At 42.6% G+C, this 13,777-nt stretch overlaps 1 protein-coding gene across 1 annotated transcript in view; it reads right to left on the reverse strand.

Annotated features, from left to right (window-relative positions):
* The window catches only part of LOC140141354 (chromodomain-helicase-DNA-binding protein 7-like), a 73,367-nt gene extending 63,844 nt beyond the window's left edge, over window positions 1-9,523 (reverse strand). Inside the window, 7 exon segments of the mRNA XM_072163192.1 lie at window positions 722-852; window positions 1,354-1,614; window positions 3,742-3,880; window positions 4,498-4,676; window positions 5,537-5,722; window positions 7,256-8,177; window positions 8,179-9,523. Of these exon segments, the coding sequence (XP_072019293.1) occupies window positions 722-852; window positions 1,354-1,614; window positions 3,742-3,880; window positions 4,498-4,676; window positions 5,537-5,722; window positions 7,256-8,177; window positions 8,179-9,422 (3,062 nt within the window). The 5' untranslated portion in view covers window positions 9,423-9,523.
* Window positions 9,524-13,777: the final 4,254 nt, after the last annotated feature.

Here is a 13,777-nt window from a genome sequence, read left to right on the forward strand (position 1 = left end):
GTATGGATTTCATCTGGAATAGCCTGTTACTCTTGACCGTCAATCACCCAGGTTTATATCAAAAACTAATTCCAGATCATATCATAGGACAGATCTGATTCTGCTCAAACAAATCTCCAAATGCAGATAATTTTAAATGATTCTGATTCAGATCATATCGTTGACTCACTGACTCAACATTTACACTTTTTGACTCATCCACTAAGTCTATTTGACTTGACTTAAACACTATTCGACTCATCATCTTTTACACTATTTGACTCATCAACTCTTTATTTGACTTGACTTTTACACTATTCAACTCATCGACTCTTACACTATTTGACTCAACTCTTACGCTATTTGAATCATTGACTCTTACACAATTTGACTTGACTTTTACACTATTTGACTCATTGACTTTAACACTATTTGACTTGACTTTTACACTATTTGACTCAACTTTTTATTTGACTTGACTTTTACACTATTTAACTCATCGACTCTTACACTATTTAACTCATCGACTCTTACACTATTTGACTCATCGACTCTTACACAATTTGACTCATCGAATCTTACACTATTTGACTCATCGACTCTTACACAATTTGACTCACCGACTCTTATACTATTTGACTCATCGACTCTTACACTATTTGACTCAATTTCAAAACTACTGGATGAATATTTGTGCACCAAACTTGAATACACCATCTAACATACAAAACTTGGAACTTACTAGCTTCTAAACTTGACGAAAAATTCTTCAACCTCTCCAACTTGTGCTTCTCCCGGCAGCTGCGGTTTCTTCACAGTACGACGAGACAAGATCTTCTCCACGATGTTGGCCTGGGATTCATCAGGATTGTCCTGCACAGGTTTAAAGCAGTATTTTGTAATTCTTTTTACGACATTTTTCAGTAGATACATACGAAAAGGGCTACATTCCCAAACTTTCAGTTGATTCCAATTTTGCGAATTATACAGGATTGTGTATTACACTACTTCATAAGCCACTGTGTTGTAATTTCGTTAACTGTTAACCAGAACGTAATACAAATTTAACTATATTAATCAGATGTTTCCAGTGGTATAAAAATCTCAACCTTTTGATGAGGTTGTGGATCACGAAATACCCCTTTAAAGGGAACTAGGATCAGTGGTGTAGCATGATTCTTCCTATTACGGGGGCACCAACTATGATTTGGGGGGCACCGGGCCTGATGGGGGAGGCACAAGCCATTTGGCATTTTTCTTACAGGATGTTCTAAATTTCCAATTAATAATAAGCATAAATTGCGGTGGTGGAAACATGCCTCTGTGATGCTACACCACTGACCAGGATATTGTGGATATTGTAGCCCTGCTTACCACAAAGAATTTTGCTTGCTCCATGGGTTCAACCGTTTCCACATCAATCATCAGGTTATTCTCCGCATCCTCTGATTCCTTAGATATCACGGTTGTCCTCTCCACTGACGACGATGATTTCATCTTCTTTTCTTTCTTCACCTTGGGTTTACTACTGTCGCCATCATCGGAGGAGGAGCTACTCGAGTCATCCGTTATGTTAAAATCATACTCTTCTGTGTATTTCTTACGCTTGTCTGTGTTTCTGGAAGATCTTCGCTTCTGCAGGGGGAATGAATACAAAGTTTGCAGAAATTCAAATTTTATTTTCAATTAGAGAATCAACTTGGTTTGCAGAGTCTCATGTTACCACAATTGGACAATTCTCACTTGATTATTGCCAATAAATTGATAATAAACTGGCAACATCCAGAGATTAAATTCAGACTTTTGATCTCCCCATGGTTCATTACAATTAGGTAAATGAATCATGAAAGTACTCCGTCCTTCTGAGGGGCTAAGGGGATGTTAAGCCACCAGTCCTGTGTACAGAGAGCCATACCTGTACATGTGTATCTCACAGTCAGTTTAGAAAAGAGTAGGGTGATAACACCCATAGGAATACACCCAAGTGTATTAGGAATACACCCAAATGTATTAGGAATACACCCAAGTGTATTAGGAATACACCCAAGTGTATTAGGAATACACCCAAATGTACTAGGAATACACCTAAATGTATTAGGAATACACCCAAATCAAATGTATTAGGAATACATCCAAGTGTATTAGGAATACACCCAAGTGTATTAGGAATACACCCAAGTTTAAATGAGTTCAAAATGGACCCCAATGGGAAATATGCTTCATTAGAGGCTTGAGTTATCAAGGGTTGTCAAACCTGAACAAATCAAATTCATGCATAGTGTAACAAAAGTGAGCCCCTGGGTTTTTGTTGATAATTATTTACTATTTTTTCATTGCACAATCTCTTCATGGACATGGGCAGCCCGCCCTAGCATACTACTTGGGAATTCCAATTGAATGAACGCAGCTTTCAATAGCGTGACAATTTTTTGAGTACACTGCGTGATGTAGGCCAGCGTGTGTGACTGCATGAGTAATGCGGAAGTGAATCCAACCATGCCAATGTACTAGTGATTGGTTAGCATTGTATCCAAGGATGTGCGTTCGCATTGTGCCATTGTAGTTTGAATTACGCGATATACAAACGCAGTTGGATCGAGTACAGCTGTTGAAAGCTGTGTTCATTCAATCAGAATTCCTACTATAGTGCTCCAATACATTTGTGTGATGCAATTGGAGCAACCATAAGGTGCATTTAATAGTTAAATACGATCATCATGCATTTCACAGCGCTGGCGAGAACACCCACACACATCCCCCTACAGGTTTTCACCAACAACTGTGGACCCGTATTGTGTGTGTGGTTGTTCACCGACAACTGTGCACCCCCACACACCCTGATAACATCCAAACATGGACTTGTGTTAAAATATGAAAGTTAACCCACTAACCGTGGACCCGGTATTACACCAAAGATAGACGACCCTACCCCATATGCAAAGGTATGCTATGTAGCACTCTCTGCCGCTGCCGTACAACCCTGGATGTCCACGGTTTCGCAATGTGTATTTTTTCACAACACAAGTGTGGACTCAAAGTCCATGTTTGTAGGTGAAAACAAACGCAAAAAATTAACATAGACATGCGTAAAACAGAACTTTGCAGACCTTCATTTTTAAGGAGCTCGATTGCACCAGAGCTCCAACAGCTCTCCTAAACAACATGAGTATGATTTACTGAACTCATCACTACTTGAATCCCCATGTTTTAATATAGATAATAAAAGATTGAGCTCCTTGATGAGCACCTTGGTAAACTCAGGAGAGTGATTAACAAAGCTCCTGCAATTTTTAAAAATGAAGGCCTGCAGTTGCCTCATTACGCCGATGTAACCGACTGCAGTACCCTACAAGAACACATTGCCTGTCCTAATTTGACCTTTAAAACATTTACCAGACATCTATAGCCCATTGGGGGTTCAAAGAGTTCGCATATGTGCTGATATGGCCTTGTTCTACAAATTGGGTCTACTAAAAAGGTCAATTATCTTCTCAAAACATACAATTTATAATATAGCATCTGTCAAAGGCATTAATTTTGCCCGTCCCAGGGGCAAACTCCCTATCTAAAATGACAGCCAGATGGGTGGCTAGCTTTTGTAGTGCGAGCATCAATCTTGATTCTTGCAGAACAAATTTGCGGGAATCGTTTGAAGTTTGCGAGAAACAACTAGGATTCGCACAAATCAGTTTATGAGAATTTTTGGGAGATATGATATGATATGAACACCCAAATTTAATCACTGCATGAGTCATGACCTACCTCGACAAATTCACTCAGTTCCGGGTCTGGAGTTGGGGGTGGTGTCTCATCGTACTCAGAGTCGTCTGACTCTTCACCGGGCATCATCATCTTCTTGCGTTGTTTCTTCAGCTTGTTCAGTGCTGCTAATGGAAGTTTTCTGAAGAACAGATCAAAGTATTAGCTATATATACCCAAATAAATGTATAAGGAATACATTTGAATGTATTAGGGATACACCGGGCACAGCCAGGTATTACAAGTAACCTGTTCAGAACTCGCTGCGAGGTCTTTGTCATCTGCTACAGCTGCCCACACAATTCAAATGCAGTAATGGAGAGAGCGGATAACAATTTTCTTTTGATGTTTTCTCCACCAAGAATTACTGTTACACCTTAACAGTGGGCCATTACATAACACAAAACTATATACATGACACAAAACTATACAACACATTGCTATATGGGGGACAAAAATTCAGGGGCACACCTTTGGATATATCACTTCTTGGGCTCTTCCAGATGAATCCATATTCTATTTCCATATAGGGGTTGTATGGACATCAACAAAAGGACTGTCTTTTGAAATTTGTAGGAGAGCATTAAATAGCTCTTCTGGAGCCTTCAAGAGCTGTTTAGACTATTTACAATATAGAATGCAAGGAGAGACTGGTCAACTAAGGAGAGCTAAAAATCAGTCACCCATATCAGATTTAAGGAGAGTAGCAGAAAGTGATTGCTCTTGCTCCCCTCAAAAGGCAGCCCATGGTAGACTTACTTTGGTTTCTTTTTAGGAGGCGGCGCCCTCTTCTCTTTGGGCGGTTTGGGTGGTTTGGGTGATTTTGGACGTTTGTTTTTGGACGATTTCGGTCTGCTGGGTTTGGATCTCTTCTTCTCTTTCTTGGGTTTGTGGGTTTCTTCTTCCGCAACTTCCGGTAAACTCACATTGATCATTATCTGGAAATAAAAATGATGATTTTATAAGGGTGGACTTAAACCTGTAATTACGAAACATTCGGGCCTCATAGCTGTTAAATTGTTGGTCTAAAGTATATTAAACTATACATATGTGACCGTCCACCACGAATGAGCCGTAAATGTCCTCAATTGTATTCTGAGTTACAGTGTAAAATGGGCATGAAGGTCATATTCATAGGTATTTCAATTTGGTGCTACGTGTATCTCATTAAATGAGGTACGTAGCACCAAATAGGTACCTATGAATACGACCTTCATTGAATACAATTGAACTCATTCATTCGTGGTGACAATCATATTTAGATTGGCAAAGACTTGATGAATTCAACTGTGAGGTCAAGTTTAGGCAAAAATGCTCATTTTTGAAGAAAATCCCCCAAAACAGGTTTTTTTGGCCCAAAGTTTTTCGGACAATGTACCAAAATAAATTCTCAACTTAATTATCCGTATTTTGGCTCATTTCAGCATGATTAGAATTCCAAATTTTTGCGTGCACGCATACATCCCGATATATTCATTTTGGTTGCGAGTCGACTGGACGATTTTGCTCACTATGGAAATTTTTCCCAGTTCACCACTGATAATTAGACACTAAGACATCGATACCATACATCAAAACCAAGGTTAGAAAAAAATAAGGACAGTTTGCTTTTTAAAGCAGGACAGGTTACTTTTAGGAGCAGTATGTCCTGCGGACTTACGAACTAGTTACTTCTTTGGGTTACTCCTTCATGTAATTAATTATACATAAAATTTCAGGTTAGGGTTAGGATTCGGAATAGGGTCAGGATTAGCGTTCTTACACAAAATATTACACGAAAGATTAACCCTTTTTTTACCTTTGGGATGTCCTTCAGTCCAGATGCCTTAGCCTTCGCTACTGCCTCTGCCACAATGCGATTAGCCTTGTCTTGCAGCTGACGTTGTTTCATTAGTTTCTTCCTTTCCTTCTCATCCTTGGGAGACAGGCTGTCCTTCTCATCCCTGGGGGACAGGCTGTCATCAGAACTTTTGCCAGATTCCACCTATTTAAAGAAGGAAGGTAAATTATTTACCATATAACTTTTAGGTATATAAAAAAGTAATAATTGAGCACAAGATGACAATGATAGGGTGGATTAATACATGTAGACTTCATTTTGAATGGTAAGTTACTGATATGATGTGTAATTGACCTGGCAATATTTTGTTTGTTTGTTTGTTTACCCAGGTTGGTCCGTGAGGGACACATGCTAATCCATGGAAAACCATGGACCGTTCCAAGCTCATACAAATGCACAATTTGATGTAAATAAACAACGCATAACTTGGTCTCTGAACTTAATATTTGGACTTCATTGATGATGTATTGCTTTGTTGAATTATTGCCAATGCGGATCTCGAGATTTGATGATTGTCGACAATGAAAATTCTACTCGAATTTTCCATAGAGGAATCTTCCATAGAGGGTCAGTGTTGACTCTCTCTATTGGGTGCGCCAAATGAAACACTGAAGTTCTTCAAAATTTTCACTGATGACAATATTATAATTACACACTTGCCTATTCTTGTTCGCCAAATCTAATTTTCACTGGGCCAAAATTGCGACATACGGCCTCTCGAGTAAACACTGTATGGAAATTAACTTCAATAGCACATTAATGTTCACTGGTTTTCATAAATTTTATGAGTTTCAATATTGATTATTCAGAGCACAATTGCCATCATAGCCCCCCCCCCAAGCAGTTGTGACATTTGACATACACTGTACAACCGTACATTCAGTAATTGATGTGCGCCTCAATTAAGAGTTGTGGTCCGATTTTTCATGTTCTGTTTTTTATCTTATTGGCCTACCAATAAAACAATTGATACGTTTCCAAATTTTGAGTTGTACACTCCAGCGGTTTTGAAATGAGAAGCAAAAACGTGTTACAATGTCCCATAGGATTAGTGCACTTACGGTGTGGTTACCACAATTCACCACATTTTTGTTCATACCATAATTTTGAATATTATGTTCTTTCTTCTGATACCAATATGGTCAGGGAATCACTGACCGGCCAGCATAACCCCTGTGGCTACCCATCGAAATGAGAAGCAAAAGCGTGTTACAATGTCCCATAGGATTAGTACACTTACGGTGTGGTTACCACAATTCACCACATTTTTGTTCATACCATAATTTTGAATATTGAGCCATTAATTTTACTGGGATACTGAGAAACTTATGATCTTTCTCCCGATACCAAAATGCTGAGGGAAGCGCAACCCCTGTAGCTACCCATTGGTGATCATGTGCTTGGCACGCCAAGCGAGGGGTCTAAGGTTCAAATCCCAGGCGTACTACCAAGTGACTTCTTTGTTCATCTTCTCTCCTGTTTTGTTTCTACTTTAACTTCTGATCTAGCAAAAAGCTGTGTTCAGTATTGTGGTTAATAATAATATCAATTGTATTATTATATGTTTCCATTCTCTTTAATAATCAATAATGAAGATTAACATCAAGTAATATTACCCTTAATCTCACTTTTTCAAATAATTTTCGTTCTTGTATTTCTTCCAGAATACTTGCTTACCTTAGCTTTAGCAGCCACTGCCGATGCTTGTACCGTCAACTGCAGCTGCTTCAGCTTGGCGTGCAGATCCTTCAGCTTCTGAAGATTCTCCGGAGTCTTACTCTGTCCTTGCAGTTTCCCCAGCTCCTCGCCGATCTTCTTCACCTCATCCGCTGCGCTCATGCCCGGCTTCAAGGACAGCACCATCTTTGGCGGTTTATCCGCAGAGGTCGTCGTTGCCGGAATCGTAGCCTGGATTTGCTGCCCTCCCATGGTGAACACTAACTTGGGCATAGTTGCAGAGGAGGATGCGGTCGCAGCGGCGACGACGGCGGGTGGACTTTTACCACTTTTTTTCGTTTTACCCAGAATGGTCGGTTGTGCTTTACCCCCTTTGACTTGAGGCTTCACAGTGGTAGTCGTTGCTGTGCCACCTGCTGATGACTGACCTTGCAAAAGACTTTGAGATTTCCCAAGTAGATTCAGTACATTTAAGCCTTGCTTACCAGCAGTGCCTTGTTGTCCCTGAGCGGCGGCAGCTTTCAACAGCATACTCTGTGGGATCTTGGCTACAAAAGTCCCTTGGGGCGTCTTTGTGAGGACAATGCCTTTCTGAGCAAGCATTTGAGCGGTGGCGGCCGATATCGTAATCTTACCACCCGGTGCTTGGGTGCTTGGTGTGGTCTTCAGCACAGTGGATGCTGCTGATGCCACACTTGCGGCTGTGGCTGTACTTGCCGCTGTTGCTGTAATTGCCGCTGTTGCTGTACTTGCTGGTGTTGCTGTACTTGTGGCTGTTGCTGTAATTGCTGCTGTTGCTGTACTTGCTGCTGAGCTCACAGCTGTAATCTGTTGAGCGCCTATTGTGCGGACAAATTGAAGTGGAGCTGCTGCAACTGATTTCGATGGCGACTTTGAGCTAAGAATCTGCTGCACCGTTCTGCTGCACTTGCGTTGTTGGTGACGACATCAATACTGGTCGAGTCGACATCACTGTTTGTATCGGCTGTGCTGCGGCAGTAGTCCTGGGTGCTACCGTAGTGACTGCGCTAATGGCCTGAGTAGTAGATAGTATTGTCTTTGTAACTCCTGTCGGAACTGTGGCAGCTACTGTGGTTAGAGGTACTCTTGTCAAGCCTGTGGTAGTTACCGTTGAGACAACCGCCCTCATGGGGGACTGAGTGGTAACTGCTTGCGTCGACGTTTGAGGTATAACCACTGTACGCACCACCTGGCCAGCCGAATTGACCGCTTGGGCGGTGGGAAACACTATAGGCTTACCCCCCGCTTGAGTAGTCAACATTATGGGTTTTGCTGCTGTTGGTGCCGTCGCTGCTCGCGAAGCAAAAACCAACGTCTTAGCTGTTCCTGCTTGAGTAGTGAATATAAGCTGTTTCCCCGCTTGGCTAGCTGACACGGTCCCAGACTGCGGCACAACAATCCGTTGTAGAATCTGTGCCGCCGATGTGGCACTGGCTGCTTGAGACGCAAGCAGGTTAAGATTTTGTGTAGCCACTCCTGCGCTGCCACCTGCCACTTGACTGTTGGTGACCGTAGTGGAAGGTGCCGCTGACGGAACAACTAGCGTACGCAAGACTTGCCCTACAGAGGTCGCCGTCGATGCCTGCGGTAAGACGAGTGTCCGTACCACCTGAGGGTTGGACGTGGCTGTACTGGGAGTAGTGGCAGCGTTTTGTTGCACTAGCCTAAGTCCGCCTGATCCTGCCCCAGGCTGCTGCTGTGCACGCTGTAGAAGTTGTTGAAGCTGCTGCGGTGTCAGAGTGATGACCCGTTGTCCTTGTGGTGCTCCTTGCCTTACTGGAGACGCATTAGTGGTGGTCCCCGCAGCGGGGGAGACGTTAGTAAGTGTCATTTGTGGCTGAACGACGGTTTGTAACCCTGCTTGCTGCTGAGGTTGGATCCTCAACACCTGTCCCCCCGGTAAAGTCTGCAACTTGCCGATGTTACGCTGCAAAGAGTTAACGTCTTGCATCTGTAGTTGAAGAGCGACCGGTTGATTACCTTGCTGCGCTGTTGGTTGTCGCGTGATGATGAATCGCGGACTGCCACCTGCGGCTTGACTCGTAGCTGTGGCAGGCTTCGGCTGTTGGATGGTGACCGTCTGTGCTGTACTTGATGGGGTAATATGCAGAGACTGTTGCTGCTGTTGCTGATGCACTTGGGTCATCGACACTGGGAGTCGGAGGATTGTTTGCTGTTGTGGGGAGCCTCCGGCCGCTGCAACCGTTGCGATCTTACTCGGCGATTGCTGCACAACTTTCTGCTGCAGACCTGAGAGCGTGATGGTCTGCCCACCCTGCAGTTGCTGAAATCCACCCTGTTTTTGCTGCTGCTGCACGAGTTGCTGTAACTGCTGTTGCTGCTGAATTTGTATCTGCTTCTGCTGCAACGCGCTATCTGCTGCTTGATTTGCTCCTGCTGTTGCTGCGACAGCTGTAGCTGCTGCTGTATGGTCTTCTGCTGCTGTAACTGAAGCTGAGATTGCACCGTTGCCGGTTTCTGCGGTTGCTGTATCACCACTTGTTGCTGTTGACCGCCAACCTTAGTCAGCTTCTGGCCGGATATAGCATAATCGTGGTGCGACATGTTGCCGGGTTGCTGTCCGGCAGTTTGTTGTACTACGATGGTCTGTGGTTTCTGTTGGGGACTACCCCACATGGGGTTAGTTGGGGTATTCATCTGTTTCACTTGTACACTGGTCAGTTGGCTGGCTACTGCTGCACCCATACCTTGTGACATCATTGGGTCTTTACCGGTCAGGACGTTCTGTGACATCGTCACCTGTACAATAGGAGAAATAAATTGAAATAAATTTACTGCTACTAAATTAAAACAGTGCACATCAGGATTTCTGCTTTACAGACTACAATCTACTTCTTGAAGAAATTCATCAGGTTTGTGTGATACAATTAACAGAATGTTCTTCTTGTCAAAACCAATTAATTTTACTGACCTGACAGTTTGACGGCCATCTTGGTGAAGGCCATCATCGGAGTGATGGTACTTGATCCTTCCTTCTGGTTGATTGGTCACCAACAGAGGGCGCACTAGCGCCCAGAAGTGGATCGTATACATGACTTCTATAAAGAATCCATGTGGATAAGAAAGAGAGCTCCAAACACCATGAACAGAGATGAGGGGGCCCATTTTCTCAGTCACGATATCACGATCCACTTCTGGGCGCTAGTGCGCCTCTGTTGGTGACCAATCAACCAGAAGGAAGGATCAAGTACCATCACTCCGATGATGGCCTTCGACCAAGATGGCCGAAACTGTCAGGTCAGTAAAATTAATTGGTTTTGACAAGAAGAACATTCTGTTAATTACAATCTACTTGGAAAAAGTACTTGGAACACTTGGCACACTCTGTCGAAATTATGTGCAGAATGACGTATATTGTGCTTGGGAACAAACATGGCATCTACAACAATGATTTCCCCTTCCCCTCTCCCCATCAAATCAATCAATGTTGGAACACATTGGAAAACCGCTGAAGACATTGGCATTTCTCAACATTGCATGGGGAAAGGGGGTGACAGTTAGGCTTGGGCATCGTCAGTCTTTTGCATATTGCATATCGCGGCCAAAAACATATCGCGATATCGCCATCTGACGATATTTTTATCCATACATGCATGGTCAGAAGTTCACTGTTATACGGGTGCAAAACGGCCCGGCAATAAGTGAAACAACAACTTGAACAAGAGTACAATTAAACAGGTACAAAACATACTTATTCAATCCACTGCCATCGTTCAAAACAGCTTCTTTATATCCAAAATGTTATTAAAACCAGTACACCTGCCATATTTGCAAGTGCAATCTACAGTACTTCCAAAATTTCACCACAAACACCGCCATTTATATTGTGCATGAACAGTTAATCGGCTGTGGACAGAAGCCGGATGGGAGACCAATTAGACTGCTGCCCTCATGAGTATTGAAAATTAAATCGACTGTACTGTGGACAGAAGCTGGATGGGAGACCCAATATAAGTATATCGCCTGTCACTTTTTCTACATATCGTCATCGCGATAAGGATTTAATATCGCGATATATCGTTATTTACACAAATTTTATTTTACAAATTGACCTTTGACCTCAGTGTATGACCTTGAGCACCACCAACAGATGATGGTTCCCACAGTGCAGCTATGACCTCAGTTTGGTTGCAATAGTATTTTAACTGTTCATATGAGAATCTAAACCAGAGTCTTTAAATATTAAATGGTATTTTGAAAATTAACCTCAAATGACCTTTAACCTCAGCAAGGCTTTAGCCAGAGGGGTGTCTTTAGGGTGTCAAAAATGGTCAAGAAAACCTTATTCTACAAAATCAGGGTGTCCACTTCCTATTCACCACATTATAAAAATCAGAATTTTAGGGTGTCCATATTCAGTACACTCAGTACACTAAAATGAGTTGAGGTAGAAAAAAAATGTGAATTTCAAAGGAATACAAACTCAAAACTTCCCTCCAGCCAAGCAGACAGGATTTGCAAGCTTAAAATTCACTTCAATTTGATGTACTGTATTTCTTTGTTTCCCAAATCTAAAACTTTTTCCAAGGCAGGGCCGGATATGCCATTTTGGGGGCCCTGGGCCAGGCCCAAATTTGGAGGCCCCCAAACTGTTGCATTCAGGAAGTACGGTACCAAAATGGTCAATTGTGGAGGCTGCCATTTTCACCGATTCCTTTTCTCTTGGTGCACCGCCAAATTGCAACAAAATTTGCTCCGAATATCCTGGCTAACTCCCTCCCAACAGCACCATACATACTACCTGTAAAAACAAAGCGCACTTACCTGCTGCTGTGGTTTTGGCGCTTCTGCTTGACCCGCTGTTGCTGTCGCGGACGTCCCAGGAAGATCCTGAGGGGTCACACCTAGGGTCGGATTAAGGTCACTCATATCTGAGGCGATCTTGCCCTCGTCTTCGCCAAGAAGGCTGAAGATATCCTGTTCTGCCATGACGGTCTCAGATCAGGTGTGGATGGAGTGTGATCACTGATCAGCTCTCCCTTCCTTAATTGGCACTATTCTGTAATTCCTGTGTAATAAACAAACACACAAACAAACAAAATTCAGATCCTCTTGTGTAATCAGGGGTATTAACATTATTTTATAACAATTTTTTTTTAAAGTTTTTTTTTTGGGGGGGTGGGGGTTGGAGTGTCCCTGGGCCAACGAAGGGCTAGGCAGCCAGCCGTGTCTATTACCCACCTAAATTTGTAACACCTGGTTTTTGCCCACATGGTCTACTTTATAATATGTGTCAATGGGGGAGCCGGGGCGGGGGAGCCCCATAGGGTTGTACATGTACTTGTACACAAAATTGTGAAAATATGGCAAACTTCAAACCTTTGCATCTTAAAAAGTACAACTAGCATGGACCACAATATTGCACATGTACATGTGTCATCCTGGACTGTAATTAGGCTTGTATTATCCCGTGCATTATCCCTTACGTGACGGTGACACGCATCATGATCAACCTAACTTACACGAACGTGTACACGTATTATCATGATCATCACACGTGAGTCAGTATTTCATTTTTAGCCGGGAATTTTTATGAACGCAAAGCTCCATACGGCCCTGCGCCCTGTTTGTAAACACGTACATTGCCATGGGCAGCAGCATGCAGCCAGCCGATCAGTTATTCAGTTACTGCCGATCAGTTATTCAGTTACTCACCAGCATCATGAAAAATTTGGCCGATATTATTTATTAAAAGTTGTTATAAAATAAATAAATCCTTTCCAAACAAGTTACATACATGTATGTAATAGACTCCTACTTTACTGGGAATTACCGCTCTCATTTTACACTGAGTATGTTCATCATCACGATTCACGAAACAAGTATATATATGTTATTGATGCTGAATTTACACACGATCATTGAGTGGCGGGCGGTATATCCAGGCTGGACACATCACACTACCGTGTGATGTGTCCAGTTCGTCGCCGAACTTGCATATAAGATGGAGAGCTTAGCATAACGGCCTGCCTATTTACGCTTCCTGAAAACACTCTTGCACATAACATACAAAACCACAAATTCACTAACTTCAACTTGCACTACCGACACCATGAAAAATATTTTAATTATTACCGATCCTTCAGAATACTTGCAAATATTGGCAGTTTCATAAAATCCTGCTGCTGAAAATCGTAAATTCCACAATCTTCTGTCAGATCCAGGTCAGTAGTCACAGGTGGGCGAATCTACCAGCGTGACAAGACCAGAGATAATAAAAGGATGAGAGGCCACGCCCGCACAAATAGCTAGCCTGATTGGCAAGCGTCGTCGCTGGCCAGATCTTCTACGGTCGTGTATGATGAGTAGAGACCATAGAGCCCTATATAGGGCTCTGTGGAAGAAACGGTTCCTAATTTTGAAGCCATGGATAATATATTCATTTATACGAGAACCATATTTTTGTACCAATCACAGAACAGAATTTCACTTACTCACAGCTGTCAATCATTCTTGTGAAACGAAGTCCGCCTAGTATCA

The sequence above is a fragment of the Amphiura filiformis genome, chromosome 2 (assembly GCF_039555335.1).
Source record: "Amphiura filiformis chromosome 2, Afil_fr2py, whole genome shotgun sequence".
Classification (NCBI taxonomy): domain Eukaryota; kingdom Metazoa; phylum Echinodermata; class Ophiuroidea; order Amphilepidida; family Amphiuridae; genus Amphiura; species Amphiura filiformis.